The 21942-nt window shown below is 45.2% G+C and overlaps 1 protein-coding gene across 1 annotated transcript; it reads right to left on the bottom strand.

Annotated features, from left to right (window-relative positions):
- Positions 1-3802: 3802 nt before the first annotated feature.
- FAM83D (family with sequence similarity 83 member D) lies at positions 3803-19016 on the bottom strand. Its single transcript, XM_034787978.1, has 4 exons — positions 18489-19016; positions 7770-7937; positions 6402-6526; positions 3803-5304 (listed from the first exon to the last, which is right to left on the bottom strand). The coding sequence occupies exons 1-4, from the start codon at positions 18948-18950 to the stop codon at positions 4347-4349; spliced, it is 1713 nt and encodes a 570-aa protein (XP_034643869.1). The 5' UTR covers positions 18951-19016; the 3' UTR covers positions 3803-4346.
- Between the last annotated feature and the right edge of the window lie 2926 nt (positions 19017-21942).

The raw sequence follows: 21942 nt of genomic DNA on the forward strand, positions 1-21942 counted from the left end.
GAAGGTTCTGTCCATGCAGCTGTCTGCTATTGTAGTTTGCCGAGAATAAACATCCCACAGTAGGTTGGAAAGATTTGGCTTCCTCCATCTCAGCATATCTCCAGGTAATCAAGATAGATCAGAATTAGTAACTGTTCCTCACTTCTGAAAGATTTATGGAATACAGGTAATCTCTGAAATAGGGGCAGCGGTGTTAAAGGTATGGTACTTGCAAGGATTATACTTCCCCCACATCCCTCTGCCAATTGTTGTAGGTTTCTAATTTAAAAAAAAAAAAAAAAAAAATGTTTCTCCCTGCTTCTTGGTAAGAGAAAGACACACAAACATGAAACAAACTGTACTGGAGAAAACAATGGAACTGGCAACGGACGAAGTGCTATCAGTTACCACACTTAAAAGAAATTGTTTTCCTTGTATTTTTCCTACTTAATTATTTGTAACAGTAGGTAGCACATCTTCACACAAATGTAATTAAGATGATGCATCCACTTGTTGCAACCTACAAATTTAGATTACATGAATGTAAAGGTTATGCAATGTCATTGTGTGAAGAAGTCACTGCTATGCAGGGTTGTCAGCTAGATATTAGAACAGATGACAGAGTACCTGCTGCAATCATTTATATTGCCCCATTGCCACCCCCTCTATCAGCACTTCTCACACAGGGGTCCATGGCCCCATGGCTAAACCCCCAATCCCCGGCACCCCCGGGGGAGGTGCAGCCAGGAGGCAGGTGTGACATTGCACTCCATCTGTTTATGGAAATATGTTTATGAGTGTGAATATAATGTAACTAGAATATGCTTTATGCAAAAGGTCTCTTGTAAGGTATCATTACAAAGCTTATAATATACTGAGTGTGGTCAACTTATTTTTGTGAATATATTCTTGTATCTGAACTTAGAAATATGAAGTATTTCTCTGAAGTCCTATTGTAATTATGCAAAATGTGGGCTACTAATGATGGCTTGGAATCTTGATGGCTCCCATTGACTAGGACAGGAAGAATGAAGGCTTGGGGTCTCACACTACTGGTAGTAGATTCCATCTTAAACCTGTGGTGCTTTTCCATTTAGAAGGTGGGGTGCAGACCCAGAGAGACAAAAAGACTCCCTGCTTGTACCAAAGCTATAAAAGGGGGTGGAACAAAACAAAGGAAGCTGCCAGTCATGAGAAATCCCTGAGTTACCACCTGAGCTAAGAAGCAACAGAGGGTCCTGTGGCACCTTTGAGACTAAGGCTAGGTCTACACTACCCGCCTGAATCGGCAGGTAGAAATCGACCTCTCGGGGATCGATTTATCGCGTCCCAACAGGACGCGACAATCGATCCCCAAATCGGCGCTCTTACTCCACCAGTGGAGGTGGGAGTAAGCGCCGCCGACAGAAAGCCGCAGAAGTCGATTTTGCCGCCGTCCTCACAGCGGGGTAAGTCGGCTGCGATACGTCGAATTCAGCTACGCTATTCACGTAGCTGAATTTGCGTATCTTAAATCGACTCCCCCCTGTAGTGTAGATGTACCCTAACAGAAGTACTGGGAGCATAAGCTTTCGTGGGTAAGAACCTCACTTCTTCAGATGCAAGGGTTGCATCTAGCACCTGAGCTAGAAATAGAACTGTACCAGGGGAAAGGATTGGGCCAAGACTAGGAAGAAGTCTAGTCTGTGAAAGAAGCTTATTGGAACATCTGAGGGTGAGATTTACCTGTATTCAGTTTCTTAATGTATTAGGTTTAGACTTGTGTGTTTTGTTTTATTTTCCTTGGTAACTTACTTTGTTCTGTCTGTTATTACTTGAAACCAATTAAATCCTACTTTTTATACTTAATAAAATCTTTCGTTTATTAATTAACCCAGTGTAAGGCTAGGTCTACACTACCCGCCGATTCAGGCAGGTAGAAATCAACCTCTCGGGGATTGATTTATCGCGTCCCGTCGGGATGTGACAATCAATCCCTGAATCGATGCTCTTACTCCACCAGCGGAGGTGGGAGTAAGCACCGTCAACGGGAAGCCGCAGAGGTCGATTTTGCCGCCGTCCCTACAGCGGGGTAAGTCGGCTGCGATACGTCGAATTCAGCTACGCTATTTGTGTAGCTGAATTTGCGTATCTTAAATCGACCCCCCCCCCCCCGTAGTGAAGACCTGCCTTAAGTGATTAATACCCGGGGGAGCAAACAGCTGTGCATCTCTATTAGTGTTATAGAGTGCGGACAATTTATGAGTTTACCCTGTATAAGTTTTATACAGAGTAAAATGGATTTATTTGGGGTTTGGATCCCATTGGGAGCTGGGTGTCTGGGTGCTGGAGACAGGAGTACTTTCTGAGCTGTTTTCAGTTAAGTCTGGAGCTTTGAGGGCGTGGTTCAGACCCTGGGTCTGTGTTGCAGCAGGCTAGTGGGTCTGGCTTAACAAGACAGGGTTCCGAAGTCCCAAGCTGGCAGGGAAAACGGGCTCAGAGGTGGTCTCAGCACATCATGTGACAGTCCCAAGGGGGTCTCTGTGACCGAACCCATCACAGTGGGTCCTGAATCCCAGAGCCCTGATGCTCCCTGTGGGGCAGAAGCCCTGAGCCCATGGGCAGAGTTGGGGACGTGGAGGGCATTCCCCCACCCCCAAAAAACAAACAAAACCAAAAACTGCAGTGCAAGAGCATGGCAGTCCCAGAGGCAACTCCACACCTCTCCCTGCTCAGGTTGGAGGCAGGAAGCCGGAACCGGGCAGTGCGGGGCAGCAGCTACTCTGGCTGGTGCCCCAGGTTGAAGGTGCTCCTCAGCTCCCAGCCCCCTTTGCTCTCACAGAAGCAGTCTGTAAGAACCACTCAGGTGGGGATACCTGGGTCTATGGCTGGCAGACCCCTCTGGGAACAGGGACTGCAGGGGAACCCTCTGAGCACATAGCTCCTAATACCCCTCTCCCAGCACCCTGAGCTACCCCCTGCCCTCACACAGCCCCATGTCCTATATGATACCTTATAGAGAAGAAAGTTACTAGACTAACTGTTTACAGGAACATTGAAATATGGCCTACACCAGCAATGCTTCCCTTGTGGGGAAGTAGCTTATACCGACCAGTTCTTTTGCCCTTATAACTTACACCAGTTACCTGAACAAAATGAACTAGACTGCCAAGAGGACTGTTTTGCTGGTACAACTGCATCTACAGTAAGGCTTTTTGCTGGTATAAAAACCATTGTAAATAATCATATCCCTGACATTATTGCACTAGAAACTTTTGCCAGTACAGGCCAGGGCTGCCACTGCTAGGAGATTCCCTTGATTTAATAGAATCAGGTGCCTACTCATCAGGAAGAATTTCCTACTGAGGGCCAACTACAGAGAGTGTGGGGTAATAAGGACACATTCTCCTTCCTAACAGGAGTAACTGTTTTTCAACAAAATATCCCACAAAGAAAAAATGTAAGGTAATAGTTGGTTTTGCTGCCCCACATGATCACTTTTCGTAGCATAGACCCTGAAAAGGCCTTAAAGCTTCTCAGACTTATGAGAGTTCTCCCAAAAGATGGGGGTTATACTCTGTAGTGTAGAGTGGGCGTTCATCAGGGTTGTTTACTAGGTTATTAAAGAAGTTTGGTTTTATAGAAAACAAAATGTGCAAAAGAATGATGGAGGCTGGAAGATTGGCTAGTTAGGTACCACTCAGTGAGTTTCATTAGATTGGAGTTAAACAGAGGGGATATAATCAAACACAAAAACACCCATAAGCTCTTATCTAGAGTCCTTATGACTATCATGCAAGAGTGATAAACCCATAATATATCTAAATTGATCATTGAAGTCAGATTAGGAACAAAGTTAGCCTTGTTTATTGCAGATATGTGAAGCTATTTCCCCACATTATTTTGAAAATAAAACAACTTTAAAAAGCCAAAGTTATAATAAAACCCAATATTAAAATAAATTCATGTTAGTGACTGGAAATCAGAATAAGATCTCAGAACCCAGTTTGAACAGAATCATTCTGACTTCATAACTTTTCTAAATATAAATAAGTTAAAACCATAATGCTGACAGCACTACAAAGCACTAGCTAGTATATTTTGCCGGTCACAGTCTAACAAGGAATTGAGGGGGTAAACATCCATAGATAGAATGAATTTTACTGTTATTACATGTTAAAAAAGCAAGTGGAGGCACTTATGGCATTACAAATACCTAAAAATATTTCAGTGCATTGTTTAACAAAGTTGTATAGAATGAAACTATAGTGCTGGCAAGTTACCAGCCCCTATACACAGGGTACCAGGATGGACTATAAGAATCAGCAGCTATTAAAAGGACTGTGCAGTGAGCCTGGAGCTCTTGTGCTTATAGCCAACTCAGTCATTTATTTGAACACTGAAATGTCTCTGAGGCTGAGTAGGCTGGTGCTGATCTCACGCCTCTGTTTTACATTGCAGCTTACAACGTGGCAGCTTGTACAGTTTTCAGGCACGCGTCCCCTTCGGGAGAGGATAGCAACCATATGGTTAAGTTTGGACCTGATAACAGAGTAGTGGACCTGTCTCTCTTTATGCAGTTTTTGGAAGTACTCTGCCCTGTGGCTGCCAGAGTACTCAATGGACCTCAGAGAGGACAGCGAGCTGGTAGAGCTTGCCAGAGAGCACTGGGAAGATGATGAAGAAAGTGACCGTAGACTAGAAGAAGTTGATGTGGACTTTCCAGATGAAGGAGATCCTTCTTTTGATTGTTGTCTCAGCAGTAGATGCTCTTCCACACTCTCCTTCTTGTCTGTCTGGGTCATAGCGGTCTTCCGTGGCACAACTGTTTGAGTGCCAGCCATTCTAGCAGCAACAGAGGTTTGGGTTCCAGATGCTACCATTACAACACTGGTTTGCGTGACAGCATTAGAGAGCGTCACTGTGGGCTTCTCTTCCCATGGTTCAGTTTGAGTAGACATGCTGTTCACCTCCTTTGGTTCCACTATGGCCTCCTGACTTCCAAACCACTCCTCTGTGCTGATGTAGGAAGGACCTAGGTTATAGGATTTGCTTCCTTCAGTGTTGTTAGCCAAATCTGTTTTTTTCAGTGGTTTCTTGGGGGTGCTTGACAGTCTGGCCAACTCTGCTCTCAAGAGGTTTCCCACAGTGTAGTCTTTAGGTGATTTTGTTCCATTGACCAGGTGATCAAATATTCCACTACTCCGGCAGCTGGATGGCAGCTTAGGGCTGATCGGTTTTGACTGTGCATAAAGGATCCTGAACTCCAGATCAAAGTGTTCAGCCACTTGGCCTGACAGCAGCAACAAGTTACTGCTATTTAATTTCCCATCAGTCCATGTGAAGCTATTGAAAACAAATGGAGATTCACAGTTAATCTCACTTTAACTGGTACATTAGAATGAATAGTACAACTATACACACACCGAGTGACAAGTACACATTAGGCGGGTTATGTGTTTAGGTGAGGTATAACTTTCCATTAGGGCTATCCATATCCAGTCCTTATGCAATCGATGACACTTTATGCCATAGTCATACAGAAGCCTGTTGAGCTAATGCAGTGGCTCTCAACCTTTCTAGACTACTGTACCCCTTTCAGGAGTCCGATTTGTCTTTTGTATCCCCAAGTTACACCTCACGTAAACTACTTGCTTACAAAATCAGACATAAAATACAAAAGTATCACTGCACACTATCACTGAAAGATTGCTTACTTTTATTTTATAATTATATGGTATAAATGAGAATCAACTGGAATATAAATATTGTACTTACATTTCTGCGTATAGTATATAGAGCAGTATAAACAAGTCATTGTCTGTATGAAATTTTAGTTACATAAAAAGCACTTTGCTAGTGCTTTTTATGTAAGCTATTATAAAATTAGGCAAATATCTTGATGAGCTGATGTACCCCCTGGAAGACTTCTGTGTACCTCTAGGGGTATCCATACCCCTGGTTGAAAACCATTGAGCTAATGTATGGTCATGTGGTTGTGCACTGGTTTTTAGGAACCCACCATGCAACTAGGTTTCATCTCTGATGCAGCAACAAAAACTAAGTGAGAAATATGCTTGCCCTTGCACAACTGGCTGTAGGTGTTTGAATAATACAAATGGTAGAAAGTTCCCCCAAATGGTGGAAGTTACAGGAAATAGCGTACTAGGGAGCTCAGCCTGCCAGAAACAGAAGCAATGAGACAAAATGTTTTCCTCCCCATGATCCTCCTCTATGGATCTGAGCGCTCAATTGAAATGCAGCCACTCTCAATTTCCCATTACTCAAGGCTGATTCAGATTCAAAAAGTTAATAGCATTAGATAGATGAACCACCAATATTGCTTTTGAGCCAATCCTATATCTTTCAAGTTAGTTTTCACTTCTTGCAGAAATCTCCTCCCCACAAAGACCTAAAGAAATGCAAAGGACCCCAGAACTTGCCTGTAGGAGCCTGTCGTCACTCTAATGCCATCAATTAACATGAACTTCTCATGGACTTTCCCAACAATTTTAGCTCCTGACCTTGTGTAGTAAGTGTTCCCAGTTATAGTTCGAACTCTCATCAGCTGTTTAAAAGAAAAAAGACATTAAACTGATTTTCATAAGAGTCAACAATTCTCTTCAACATATAAACATATAAACCATGCAGTGGAGAGAGGAAAGAAACTGACTTGCTTAATACCACTTACTGTCCAGCAAGTGTTAATACTAAGTGACACTATTATTAACCATTAATAACAGCAAATTTGTGCTAACCACTATAGAGATAAATGTGGTTGAGTTCCTTGTCTCTACACAGCTTACAGAGATGCCCCAATTCCATTTTAATTATGGGTCATTAGTCAAGGCATAGGTTAGGACTAAAAGAAACTCTCACTATTGTCAACTGGAGGTTTGCACAAAGATCGAAGGTAGAAATGGCCTTGTCTGTAATAATTGAACTTTTAATCATTAGTGATTTAGTACCAGATTTTCACATTCAGCAGCACTTATTGGGAAAATAGCCTCATCTTTGGGGGTACCATTATTTCTTCCCTACCTTTGTCCCCACCACCCTTTTTGTCCCTCTGCATTTCCTGCCCTGCAGAAACTTCCAAATCCTACTCCGTCCCTTATTCTGTCCCCTGAATGTCATCATTGGGCTTTAGTACCAACCTCTCAGTGAGAGTAAATCAGGGGCAGGGGAGTTCACAGTTCAAGATTTCTGAAAACTTAAGGCAACACTGCATAGCTTTACGCTTGGAAGATTCCTCAACCATGAGAGCTAGAATTTTTTTTTTTTTAATTATTCATAATTAAAACGGATTCTGAAGAACTGGAATACATCACATGACCTACATGACTACATCAGGTGGATCTGACATTTGACACTTCATTTAAAAAGAAATGCATATTATGGGGGGAGGGGAGAACAGACTAGAAAAGCCACATGTGATTTAGAATGCATGCTCTTCGGGACAAGGACAGTCTCTTCCTATACGTACGTATGGCACTCAGAACAATGGGGCTACTCCCTACAACTGTGGCCTCTGAATAGTATTGCAATACAATACGTATAAGTTGGGATAAGGGCCAATATGCTGCTTCTACATGGCTCTTGCTGGTTTGGGGAGCCTATCATGTTGGGTTAATGCAGAGCTCAGATTCAAATCCTGCAGTGTAAATCCCCGACCTTTGGGATACACAGAGGCTTCCAAGCAAACATAAAAGAGTATCTAAAATGTTCAACTATAGGCAGCATGTGAAATACTGGCGTGTCTTTCAAAGGCAATGCTATAATTTACCATAGAAAACGCCTCTAATACTTACACCTTCCTGCTCAGGGCAGACTCCCAGACTCCTGCACATTTCCATGAAGTGTGGTAGAAAATCTTGGTCCAGAAGGATGTAGACCGGAATCTTCCGCTTTCTATAGGCTTCCTGAAGATCACTGAAGATATCAATATCTGTGAAGGAATCCATAACCAGAGCAATCACCTGCAGAAACAGAAGACGCCATGAGGCCCAGAGCCGGACTCTCTCATTACACAAGTAAGCATGACTTTTGCCTGTCTAGATCAGTAGCTCCCCCAGTCAGTTCTCATTCAGAAACATGTCTGGCTGTATAATGCCACTTTCATGCTGCTTTTTGTTGTTATTGTTTGGCAAAATGATCATCTTATGTTCCCACAATTTAGTCAAACTCACTATGCCCTGGAGTATACAGGATGATCCCAGATGGATTATTCCCACACCTGTTAATGCTCTCACATGTTATGGTTTGCTTTTCTGCACAACCTTGCATAAGGACATCTTATTTCAGCACCTGGGGAGCTGGCGTGGCACAGTCAGCAATCTTGCAGAGTTGGCTCCACTCCCTTGCTCCCAGATACTCTGGGCTGAACACCTCCTGCTGCAAGGATTTGTCTTAGCCCTACAGTCGCTGATCAGTTCACTGCAGCTCGAGAGAGTTTTAGACCTAAAAGCTCCTATCTATACTGGACTATCTAACATGTCTTCCATCCCTGTAGTATCTGAGCATCTCACAAGCTTTAATTAATTTATCCTCACAACACCCCTGTCCGATAGGGATACATCATCATCATCATCCCCATGCACACAGACATTAAGCTGCTTATCCACAGTCAGAAAGGGAGTCTGGGGCAGAGCTGGGAACTGAACCCTGATAGAGCCAGGTATTAATAGTTTGAGTCCCAGTCCAGTGCCTTCACCAAAAGGTCAGCTTTCCACCAGCATTAGCACCATTGCACACTTTCTACTAATAATTCCTATAGTGTAGACAGAGCCCAAGACAGGAAGATCCTTCTCTTCCAGGCTACTAAGAACTAGGACCACAGCCATATGTGTTCTAGCAACCCATCTAGCTGACTCCAAATGTCATCACAGAGCTAGATATCTAGCCCTTCATCATTCAGAAGAAGTGCATCTGGCTTGGGGATGATGGAGATGGGTAAAAAAATTCAATTTGATGGCTTGTTTCGCCATATTCCAAAGTACTGGCTCATCAAAGGAGAGTGGCTATACAAGTAATGTAGGTGTATGGGAACTGCACTTATCAGGTGTAACCCAGCCCCAAGGTGTGTATAGGTACGCTGCATAACCTCTACTTGTGTGGTATTGCTCACACACAAAGTTACTTCCCACAAGTACAGAGATACTTTTTTGTTCACCATTGTACCCTGTTCCAAAGCACTGGTAATTAGAGTCTGCAGAAATACTCAGGTGTTTTTAAACAGATTTGCTTTTTGCATGTGTCCTAACAAGAGTTTACTGTAGAAAGTGTTTGCAGAAACCACAATTTAAGTGGACATTAGAAAATATCCACTGAAAAGTAGATTTTGAGTTGAAAAAGTCCACATTTTCACAAGAATCCCAATTCTAAAAGTCATGCATATCAAATCAAGGAAGATAAGCAGTATTAGTGAAAATTAAACAGCTTGAATTTTAGCTTTCGAGCACTTGCAACAAGCTACCCTCCAAGCATTATTCAAATAATTTGAGGAAATAATAAGCTGTTGTGACAGCCAGAAGAGGGAGGCTAAAGGTATTTAGCAAAAGCATTCAGTTTTGGTCTACCGCTACTACCATTAAGTCAATGCTAGAAAACTCCTGTTTAATTCAAGGGGAACAGATAGACCAACACTGGCCGCTATTGAAAAGCCCATTCTAAATCGGTCAAACCAGTTATTGGCTGCATTTTATTCACCCAGCTGTAATCTCACCAATACTTGCAATTTGAAAGGCGTCAATAGTGAAGGTGCTTCTAAGGGTATGTCTACACTGCAATTAAAAACCCATGTCTGACCCATGCCAGCTGGCTCAGGCTTGCGGGGCTCAGACTAAGGTGTGGTGTAGACATTAGGGCTTAGGCTGTGTCCACCAGGGGCCGGAAATCCCACAGGCTGGATTCAAAGCCTTGACAGGCTGGATTCAGCCCGTGGGCCGTAGTTTGCCCATCCCTGGTGTAGACATAAAGCAGGGGTGGCCAACCTGAGCCTAAGAAGGAGCCAGAATTTACCAATGTACATTGCCAAAGAGCCACTGTAATACGTCAGTAGCGCCCCCCCACCTGCCAGTGCCTCCCACCCACCGGCAGCCCCGCCAATCAATGCCTCTCCCTCCCGATAAGCTGTTTTGTGGCATGCAGGAGGCTGGGGGGGGGGGGTTGGGGGCGGGAAGGGGTTGAGCGGGGGCAGGGCTTGTGGCAGAGCCAGGGGTTGAGCAGTGAGAGCACACACACACACACACATAGGAAACACACACCCCGGCACATTGGCGCCTATAGCACCAGCCCCAGAGTTGGTGCCTATACAAAGAGCTGCATATTAACTTCTGAAGAGCCACAAGTTGGTCACCCCTGTGGCACGGTCCTCACCTTTTGCTTTGTATGCCTGGCACTACAGTGGCAGAAACTAAAATACCAGTGGACTGAAACTATCTTTCTGGTTCACAGGGTACAAGTGACTTACTTTGGAAAGCTAGATGCTAGTGAATGCAGTATGATCACACGTTCTGGCTTCAGGGCGTTTCTACTAGTCCATCACTCACCAGCTGCCCCAAGGTTCAATCAAAATCAAATATTGACTCACCAGTCGTTAGGCAATAACAATCTGTTGCTGTTTGATAGTCATCTCTCTCACTGTTTAATTACTTTTTAATACATTTACACCTTCCCTCATTTAGGATTGTGCATGACCTCAAGCTGAAAGTTTATCCATCCACTCTCCCCCTCATACACAAGTGTCACCAGACCTTTTGCTAAACATTGAAGCTGCCTAGCTACATAGCCTTACAACTAGGAAGATGACAGTGCTACTCCTTAGACTGACCATGAGAAGAGTATTAGGACGTTTCTGGCCAGCGTTTCTTCCCCCAGGTGGTCACCTCTACTGCAAATGAGCTCCCCAATTCAGCAAACAGTAGAGTTCACCTGGAACTGAAGTGGCATTGGAACCACGATCTCATCCACCAGTGTTACAGAACCACTTGCCCACCACCTTAACTTTCTTTTTAGCCTGGAGGGGAACATGTGCATCCAGAAATATTTAAGCCTCATTATAAGGCTATGGAAGGGAGGGGAAAGAAAAAGTGAAGTCTATGAAGAGACAGACCACATTTACAGTTTGAGCAAAGTTCATTCTGAACCTGGGGTTTTACATGGAATCATGGCATGTTACAGATGCACACCATACCAAGCTATTAAGATGCAGACATAAGTACATACTAGATCAGAGAAGTTGCTTGGAAATTGGGAGGGAGAGGGGGAAGTTTGTCTCTCTTTTTAAAAATATATGCACACTCCATCTAAATTTATGGATGTACTAGAAAGGCCAGTATCGTCCAAATCTGTAAACCAAGTGCTGAACTCAGAGCTTCAAACATTTCTGAACCGCGGTTTTAAATAGAGAACTTCTAAGCTCTGCAAGGGGAGAGAAACCCAGTGAAAGCAATTTCTCCCTTTTACCACATTTGGTCTTCAAGAGAAAGCTTGGAATGGAGGTTCCTAACTGCTCTTGGCATACAGAGACCAAGGGACTTTTCACACAAATAAGGGTACAGTACCCACTTGTGTAGTTGCATTCCATCACCTATTCTAATTTCACTCTTCACTGCTTCAGGAGGGATGTGTGCGCACATGCAGGATGGGTGTGTAGTAGACTCTCTCCATACTTTGATCCCTGCAGGATGATCCAGGCCTCAGCTTTAGTGTGGGTTTTAGGCCACAGGAGTTGTTTTAGTCTCGGGTGAGCAGTGTGACTAGTTTCTGCCATTGAAGGGTACATTTACAGGCACAGGTGGATAGAAGTTATTCATTCTCTTGTCGTTTCCCTTTATTGCACCAGCTATGCACATGTTACAACAATACAGATTAATAGCTACACCTCCCTTGCTATTTCCGGTACCTGAATCACTTGTTTACTTCTCTAAACTCGGATTTTAATCCCTCCTTGTATAGAATAGAGATAATGCTACATCAGCAACCTTTACTGAACTACACTAGTTGGAATTGATTAGCCCCTTGAAGGCACTGCAAGAGCTGGCCTGAATCAGCAACTTTCCTATCTGATAAAAACCCAAGATAAAGAAACACTCAATACCTCCCAACATTTGGAAGTTTCTATGCAGACCCAGGGCATTATGTGACAGAGGTAATCCCTGGAGAAGAGGCCAGTCTCATGTAGTAGTTTGAGTTGTATGCAAGTTACAGCAGGCAATTCTGGTTTCAAGTAGCTCTGGCACCTGTAGAAGTGTGTTTATCCCTTATTGGATAATCCTATCTGCTACCATGCCCCTACTGAATCGGAGATTTCCAGAATTCTGGTATCAGTGCTATAGTAACATGCTAAATTTAAGCACATTGCTTGAGTACTGTGATTTATTTCTAGCCAGCACTACCACCTCTGGACTTTACCTTCCTCAGTGAGCTATGTGTACACTTGAACTGGACTAGTCACAAGGCCAAGTTTCTTCTTGTAGGTCCACATCTACCTCTGAGCCACAGAACTCCAATCCTCCCTCTGTGCATTACTGTCAGGTACAGGAATATGGAAAGAGGGGCTGTTTTCCTACTGCACTGGACAGACCAGCATTCCAAGCCAAACACAAGTAGACCAATGTTTCCATTCACGTATTTTAGATTTTCACAGCCACCCCTGGAAAAGGCACTTCCTTCCAGCTAGTCTTTAACCACCAAGAAAAACCTGAATCGGGAGCCTGCTCTTATTATTGAATAAGTGTCAGACCATTGGTCCATCTAATCCAATATCCTGCCTTTGGCTGTAGTTAATACCCATAGCTTCAGAGGAAGCCAACCCCAACCTCTATACAGAGCACATAGTACCAAGCCAGGTACGCAGTGTTGTACACTGGGCTGGGAAAGGAAGAAAATAACTTTCTTCCTAACTCTCAGTCAGTTTATGCCCTGAAGTATGAGATTTAGTGACTGCTTTTATTGTGTCTAATTACACATTATTGGTCCTAATTTTAATCAAGGCTATTTTTATTAACTTCAGCTATAGTAATTGACTGATCTCTTGGGGTTGCAAATTCCTTAGGTGGATTAGAACGACTTGAAATGGTGTGTCTTATTCATTCTAAATTCACTTGTCCTTTTTTCTCTCTCAAGTGACCCCTTTTCACTCACATTGTAGGGCAGCATAAAAAAAAAATCTTATCTGTTACTCCCTCTTTCATAACTTAACACTGATTGACATGGAATTCTGGCCCTCAAGACTATAAATCTTTAAAAATTCAGCCCCATAGCACTTGGCCTTTCCTGTTCTATTGTGTTTTGGGTGGCATCGTTGCGGGTTGTCATGCACATATAGATCAACAGCTGACCTGACAAGTTTCTTTTTTTTAAAACTGCCTAGGTGTATTTTTAAAGTTATTGTTTGTTAGCAACCAAAAGCAGCATATTCAGAACATGATCCTCCCAGATTAAAAAGCCTGACCTCGCTCACTCCAGAGATGATTGTCCAAATGCTCATTGTATTCCCTCCCATAATACACATACCTTCAAATGGCAACCAGAAACCAATTCAAGTTAGCAAAGGGCAGGGTGGAGGGCATTGTTAGCTTGAGTGTAAGTTACAGGTAAGCAGGAAAAAAAATCCTCCTCCAGGACCCTGTAAAATACTGTTAAATTATAAATAAATTAATGGAGATATCCTATCTCTTAGAACTGGAAGGAACCTTGAAAGGTCATTGAGTCCAGCCCCCTGCCTTCACTAGCAGGACCAAGTACTGATTTTGCCCCAGATCTCTAAGTGGCTCCCTCAAGGATTGAGCTCACAACCCTGGGTTTAGCTGGCCAATGATCAAACCACTGAGCTATCCCTCAGCTCAATTATAGAAAGGACTTGGCGGGGGAAAGAGATGCTGCCTGTGTCTCTTCTGGTATTGGCCACTGTCAGAGACAGGATACTAGACATCTGACCAATTATGGCACCTTATGCCAAGTCAAAACTTGGAGTACAAGGGAGAAAATGAGCAAGACATTCTCTTTCAGTTGTTTGATGCCTGCTTGGTTCTTAGTAGCATTATAGGACATCTTAAGCTATGTCTATACAACAGTAACACAGCTACAGTGATGCAGCTATGCTGCTGTAGAGCCAGAGTATGCGCTTCCTACATTGATGGATGGGTGTTTCTCATTGAAGTAGTTAATTGCCCTCTCCAAGCAGTAGTCACTAGGTTGATGGAAGAATTCTATCAACCTATCTGCACCTATACCGAGAGTTAATTTGATGCAACTATAGCATGTGAGGTGTGAAAAATTTCACAGCCCTGAGTGACGTAGCTAGATCAATCTAATTTTAAGTGTAGACCAAGCCTAAGATACAAGTTATAGGAGCTATGGGGCCCAAAGATCTGGGCAATAATTCAGTGGCGATAAACTATTCTGGAGGTTACGTTACTGTGACAAAACAAGATCTGGCCCATTGCCTCTAGCAAAAACAATTGCTAGAAGTGCATGTTTTGTGTGGTGTTTATCAACTAGATTAGGTGTAGGGCATGGTTTAAATGTCTAACTTTAACCAACAAAAACAATGCTTTCCCACTGTCTCAGCCTCTAGCGAAAAGCCCAGCTAGTCTGCCATCTTCAGCTGCTGAGAAGGCTGCTGGCCCTAGACTCTGCACAGGGCCTCAATCTTGCTAAGAAGCCTCACTAGTAGACATCGGCGGCAAAGATGACGAGATGAAGGACATCCCCCTTACCTCAGATACTAGCTGCTGACAAAAAGATTGCGCTTGCTTTCTTCTCCCCACCTCAGAGCCTTCTGGCTGGTAGGGGTGGCAGGTGGGGGAGTGGGAGCACACACACACACAAATGCAGCAGGACCGAACAAAAAGGACTTCTAGGCCATCCTTTTGCCAGCTTCCCAGTTTTGGCATCTTCAGTCCCACCTGCCAAGAAGCTAAATGCCTGCCTCTTCAGCTCCCCTCAAACAGCAGTGTGAAACGGACATTGGACAGTTTCATAGCTGCCTGGGGGTTCCCACTGGCAGTAGTGAAACTGGCTAGCATCAGGTGAAGTTTAACACCACTGCTGCTGTGCAAAACTATGAACATCAGCTGTTTACAGACTAGGGAGCTGGGAGGGAAAGGGAGAGGGAAATCACAGCATTATGGCCAGAGGGTTGTCTTTGCAGATAAAATCCTATTGCATCAGAGAGGGAAGCTACACGTGCAAGAACTTTGAAAAGCAACACAGCATTTATTAGGGAACTGCAGCTACACAAGACAAATTGGTTAGAAACTTGATACGGGAGCAATTAAGGATCCATTTGATTTGGCCAAGACAAACTTCAGCTCATAAGCAGTGGAACATTTGGGTGAAAAGAGCTGGAATGTCTTGGCAAGCAGCATAAAGGGAGGATGGAGTTTAAAATATTTATGTAACTGTGTAACATTGCTAGAAGGGAAAGAATTAATAGGTGTGGCCCAGATCCAAACAGATCCCTAAAAAAATTTCTAAGCTGTTTAAAAACTGGACAAGTTTGTGCATGATGTTTTTGATAGGAGATGGTAAGGCAGACAGAGACCAATACATTCATAATATATTGTTTAATAGGTTTAGGATTTTTTAATTACTTTACCCCTTTCCGCAATAGAGACTATTGCAAAGCAAGAAATGGTTAAATCATTATGACCCTAACACTAAAAATATGTTCTTATTTGTCCTAATCTTGTGACTTTATAATTTGACTCATTTGTTTGAAGAGATTATAGCTCACATTGTCATTTCAGTGCAGACACACACGGCCTAATATTCTGGCTAGGATAGCATATTAGATGCATAGTCTGTTTTACACAGTAGTACAGCTTGTATGCAGGATTATGAAACTGGAAGCTTTTACTATAGAAAGTGTGATATTTGACAAGTGACGAAGTGGAAGTGACAGACACTACATGCTAAGTAAGGCATATGCACAAGGGGCAATTCAGCCTTCACTCTACAATTTCTGACTTCTGAGTGCATTGTTTCCTCAACCTTTATATCATGTTAGTACCAGTTTTAAACAGGTATAATTAACCATATTGCTGGTGCAGCATTGCAAGAATAAGTGCCGTGATGACAAGGGCTGGGCATACATTAGATACGTGGCCTCATGTGGTTTCCTTCTCCCCATAGCAGAAAAGGTGTTCCATTTTGCAGAGTGAAGGCAGTTACGGTGCTAAAGATGTTCTCCTGCTGTAATCCACATCAACAGGTCCATGTTCATGCAGCTTAACAGACAGTCCAAGGTTTTAGCCCAGTCACTGGGACAGTATTGGTCCCAGCTACACTACATGTTGTAAGCAGCTCACAGGACATCTGGGTGATGATCAAGTCCCTGACTCAGAGACCTCAATCCAGCCTTGCTCCCTACAAGCAGCACAGGCTGGAAGCATAGTATAAAAATTGCAGGGAATCCCTTGCCTGCATTCTGAGGCTTATGGGGGTTTGTTTTGCTTTCTTGTAGATCAGAGCTTCCTACAGCCATGGTTTGTTTCAGTGCTGTCTCTCTCCCCCACAATGCCCCCTTCTTACATACATACCCCAAGATAAACTAAGGGATGCTTTTCAAAGCACGATCTAGGAGAGCATTAGTTAGAACTGGCAAGGGTGACGCAGCCCAAGAGTCTGACTAGCCCCAGGTGTGACATACAAGGGTACAGTCAAGACCAATGAGTAGCTGTGTTATCCCTGCCCTGTAAAGGGCACCTCAGGTTACAATGCCTTGCTGCTGTAGTCTCCAACCTGGACTGCTCTTCAAACAGCCTCCAGAATGTAAATCACTCTCAGCTATGTCTGTATGTGCTGCAGCCAGCCAGCCACACCTTGACTCTTGCCAGCTTTAATTACTACTACAGGGTGATCCCAACACACTCCCATATTTCTCCCCAGGAATATATGTCCTGTACTGCTAAGCCCTCTCCTGGACAGCACAAATAGGTTAAGTCCATTATTCCTTTAAGAGAATAATAGGTAAGGCTCAGATTTTGTCGGATTTTTTTTGTAAAAATTACAGACAGGTCACGGGCAATATACAAAAATCCACAGAAGCCTATGACCTGTGGTTTTTACTAAAAATATTCCTGACAAAGTGGGGAGGAAGGAGGGTCCAGCACCCACAGACACTGAGCAGCTGGGGGACCCTGCCACCCACAGGGAGCTCTGAGGTCCCCTTACTGCCTGGAGTTGTGGAGAAGGTTCCCCCACCATTCATGGCAGCTGTGGGGTGTCCCCCGCCACCTGTGGGGACTGGGAGCTGCAGGGTCCCCCTGGTGCTCAGGGGCTCCGCCACCAGCAGCAGCTGAGAGCTGCACAGCCTGCCAGCTCCAGAGAAGAAATGTCACAAAGGTCTCTGGAAGTCACAGATTCAGTGACATAATCATAGCCTTAATAACAGGCACACAATTTACTACCCCAAAAGGAAGTTACCCAGACACTTCAACTTGAACATACTGGATTAGATAAAACAAAACAAGTTTATTATTAACTACAAAGTACAAGTAATAAGGCATAAGACTCAGAAATGGTTACACGATAAAACCCTGCCTAACAAAACTATATTAGATTCAAAGCAAAGTTCTCACCACATGCTTTCAGCAGTCATAAGAATCAATCCACAGGTCAGGACTCCTCCCACAGTTTAACAGCTGCTTCCTTTGTCTCTTTAGGGGCAGTGAATGTGATGGGCATGATCTGTGTGGGGAGTAGAGGGTTTGGGGGCCTCTGTCTCCCCTTTTTGGAGTTTCAGCCCCACTCTTGAAAAACATTTCCAGCAGAGACCCAAAGAGACAGTCTATGTGAAAGGATATTCCCTGCTTTTTTTTTTTTTCCACATATGTAAGCGTTGTTTAGTTTTCCTCTCTGCTTGATGATTCTGTTTACTGCTTAAATGCAAATTAAAGCAAGCACACATTCCTTCTTTTGTTTAGGACAGACCTGATTTCTGCCTGTGCAGGGCAGTGGGGTTTCAAACCATGTGTTGTTAACCCCATACAGGGGAACGTTATAACTTCACATAGAATGTGTGGCGACATTGTACCAGGGATAATACTGACCACCAGCAAATTATGAGTTTTCAAGTGATACCTCAGGCTAGGCATGCTTTGTACAAATATTATTGCAATAATGTGTACAGTCCGAGTACAGGGATTTATTCAGTCGCAGCCAGACTCTGGTTTTCCGTACCAACAGCTCACCCTCATTAACTGCCCAGATTAAACACTCACCCAGTCATTAGAGCCAGGGGCAGCGCTAGGGGAGCTGAGCTGAGCCGGGGCTAGAGATTGCTCACACTGAAGGACACAGCAGCAGGGCGGGTTAAACGCTTCCATGGGGTGCTGGAACCGTTTGTATAGGGAGGATACTGACCGAGAGTCATTAAACCAAACTCTAAACCCCTGTTCGTGATGGAAACCACTTCCAGCCGGGGCTGATGCTACACGCCCAGTTCCCCAAGCACAAGCCAGGGCGCCCGGAGGAGGCGGCTCGGGCAGGAAGGGGGCGCAGAGGCCGGGCTGGGGACTCACCTCCCTGGCCGAGCGGATCTGCCTGCGCACCGCCTCCTTGCAGCTGTAGATGGTCTCCCCGAAGCTGGGCTGGAAAAGCGCCTCCACGCGGGTGAGGCCGCGGTACGAGCCGCTGGAGAAGGCCGGCCAGCCCAGCTCCAGCACTGGCGGCTCCACGTCCGACTGCTCGGGGAAGTAGGTGAGCGAGGAGCAGTCCAGCGAGGCGCTGAGCAAGGGCTCGGCCGCCCCGTCCTCGGCCCCGGCCGGCGGCGCGGCCGCCTGGAGGATGGCCTGGATCTCGGGCTCCGAGAGGAAGCCGGGCACCTTCTCCCGGCGCAGGAAAGCGCGGAAAGCGGCCCGACCGCCCGCCACCAGCTCCTCCAGCGCCAGCCGCTGCGCCTCGCTGTAGAGCTCGGGCGAGCTCGGCTCTCTGGGGGACCAGCGGCCGGGCGCGTCCTCCAGGCACTGGGACTGGTTTGCCATGGGGAGCTGCCGCTGCCACCAACCCGGGGAGAGGGGAGCTGAACCGAAAGGGGGCCGAGCCGAGGCTGAGCGGGGGCCTTTTATAGGGAGTTTGAACCCAAACGAGCTGCCGCGCCGCCGCCGCCACGGATTGGGGAGGCCGCTGCCTCTCCTTCCCCAGCTGTGGTTGGCTGGCTGCTTTTGAATATGTTTGGCCAAGCCCGCCCCTAGATCCCTCCCCGTACTGGCCGGCTTCAGTGCCCCGCGGGCTGGGCGACGGAGCCCGGCTGCTGCGCCTGGCTCCGCATGCTCCCCGCTCCTCCGGCCCTGGTCCCCCCTGCTGCGCTGGGACGCGCGCTGAGCCGGACTGCCCTGAGTTGGGCCAGCAGCACGGGGCAGCCAGGTTTTGGACCCCGACCCCGCGAGCAGTGCCAGGAGCTGGGGTGTGCGGGGCGTCTGAAACGTTTTCCCTCTTCTAGGCTGGCTGCAGGCTTTACTCTGCAGCTCTCTCGTCACCGGCTCCTTTCCCGTTCTCTGGGCTTTTTACTAGAGTTGTTAGAAAAGGGCTAAGTAAAAAGTTACCCCCCCCCCCCATTCCCTTGGAATTTGGAAATGTGGAGTTATTACTCTTTGCAGAGTCAGACCTGTTCTACTCCTGATGAGGCTCCTTATTTATTGGGCTGCATTTAACAGGAGATATGCCACTGGAAAAGAGGGGTGTACGGCAAAGAAGCGAAAGCATCCAAAATCATCACTGCCCATCCCATGGTATGAGCCTGTTGCATTTAGCAGAGGTAAGTGGGAAGGTCCTGAGAGAAGAAAGGGCTAGAAGCTTTAGGTCTGATGAAACACTGAGGCAAATTAAGGTTTCAATGGCAGCAAATGGTAGGGAGAAAAGGGCATTACCTTTCTGCCAGGGGGGAAACACTGTTGGATGGGAAGAAGTAGCACAGATTTAAGGGGGGTCTCTGCTGTTTCACTGCCGGCTCCAACTCTGCGAAATGCGAACGCTTTCTCTGCAGACAGCTGCTTCTTCCCTGAAGCTGTACCTTCACAAGGAAAAGAGGTGTATTTTTTCACCTGTGTTAGAGCCATCGTGAGGACAAGGCAGTTGACAGCAACACATTGGAGGGATGCAAAGGGAGGGGCATCAGCTAAAGAGGGGGCACAACCCTCCCCACGACCTGCATGTTAAGGACAGGTACATTATTCAATTGCGTCTGTCCCATTGATGACTGGAGATAATGTTTAAGTCTTCTTCTGAAGCTGGAGAATGAGTTCAGGATGGTACAGGCACAGTGAGAAAGATTCTTACATTTGGAGTACTCTGGAAACAGTGCTTCCAGAGTACTGAAAATGAGTCCAAGGTCTCTTTCTTGATGGGTAACAGCAAATTTAGGCACCATCATTTTGTATGTATAGTTGGGATTATATTTTGCCATGTTCATTACTTTGCATTTAATACTGAATTTCATCTGCCATTTTCTTGCCAAGTCACCCAGTTTTGTGAGATCCCTTTGTAACTCTTTGCAGTCTGTTTTTGACTTAACTATCTTGAGTAATTTTGTATCATCTGCAAACTTTGCCACCTCACTATTTACCCCTTTTTGCAGATCATTTATGAATATGATGAACAGCACTGATCCCAGACTAGTACAGACCCCTGGGGAAGCCTCTATTTACTTCTCTCCTTCTGAAAATTTATTCCTATCCTTTGTTTCCTGTCTTTTAACTGGAGTGCCTGGGAATGCTTTCAAGATCACTTAAGGATCCTTAATTTGATTTAATGGCAAGCCTTTTGTTATCTTAATCACCCTTTCTCTGTTTATAAACAAACTCCCTGCACCAAGGGTGGAAGTCCTTAGCAGTGCCCTCCCCCCGGCGATTGGGGAGGGGCATGTGACCCTTCCTCCCCCCAGGTAGGTTACCACTGGTTCAACCTACAATTCCTTGTCTTACTACAGTTTAAACAGAAGTTAGTCAACATGGGTGCATTTATCTGCTGTCAAGCTAACTTTACTAGTGAAGACAAGGCCTTAGTGGCAGCAGCAAACTCCTGTACAGTGGCTGGAGTTACTGGTATTTGTGATCAAGAGGTAGGGTGACCAGATGTCCCGATTTTATAGGGACAGTCCTGATTTTTGGGGCTTTTTCTTATATAGGCTCCTATTACCCCCCACCCCCGTCCTGATCTTTCACACTTGCTGTCTGGTCACCCTATCAAGAGGAGATGACATACACATCTTCCCTCACTCCAGGGCTTATCTATACAGGAAAGTTATACTGGTGTAACAATGTGCATGCTCTTCTTCCCATATATAAGCCAAGCTGAAAAAAGTGTCCATACAGAACATTATACTGGTATAACTAGTAAAACTTTCCTATTAAGACAAGACTTAAGAGGCTTAATTCCTTTTCTTCCTCCTCTCTCTGCAAGGGTCTGTTCCCAAACCTGCAGAGAGATAATCACCCTTCTCCTGAAGCAGACAGTGGAATTGATGAAGGACCAGCATGACAGTTGCACATTGGCCTGTTCGTTATGGGGGGTCAGATTTATACTGCTCCAGTTATACCTGTGATGGTTAACCTCAGGTGCCAGTAGAGAGAGCTGCAGCAGTGCTTAATTTGTAATAAAAGAGGTGCCGGTGCTCAAGCAATTAGGTGCTGGGGCTTAAGCAATTTTTTTACTTTCAGGTGGCAAGCCCAGAGGTGCCCGGGCTCTGAACTGCCAAACCCAGAGGTACTGAGGCTCAGCCCTGGCACATATTAAGCATTGAGCTACAATGTAACCTGGAGATGACAAAAGTGTCAAACATAACTGCTGAGTCCTCAATTGTGGAAGAAAAGGGTGATGTATGAAAGAAGTCCTGGCTACTGTGGCAACCTGCACGTGTACAGGATTAATGAGGAGTCCACCATGAGCGCAAAGCTCCATGCAATGCTGAATCTGGTAATTAAGGACACCAGACCACGGGCTTGAATACTAGTCTATTCCCATCATCCTAAAAAGCTC

This window comes from Trachemys scripta, chromosome 12, assembly GCF_013100865.1.
Source record: "Trachemys scripta elegans isolate TJP31775 chromosome 12, CAS_Tse_1.0, whole genome shotgun sequence".
In the NCBI taxonomy this organism is placed as follows: Eukaryota; Metazoa; Chordata; order Testudines; family Emydidae; genus Trachemys; species Trachemys scripta.

Bases quoted from the DNA above. Each gene is read 5' to 3' on its own strand.
- FAM83D (XM_034787978.1), bottom strand. From the start codon at position 18,950: ATGGCAAACCAGTCCCAGTGCCTGGAGGACGCGCCCGGCCGCTGGTCC. The intron at 7,938-18,488 runs GTGAGTCCCCAG...CTGTTTCTGCAG, and splicing joins AGATCCGCTCGGCCAGGGAG to GTGATTGCTCTGGTTATGGA. The intron at 5,305-6,401 runs GCAAGTTCTGGG...TGTTTTCAATAG, and splicing joins GTGACGACAGGCTCCTACAG to CTTCACATGGACTGATGGGA.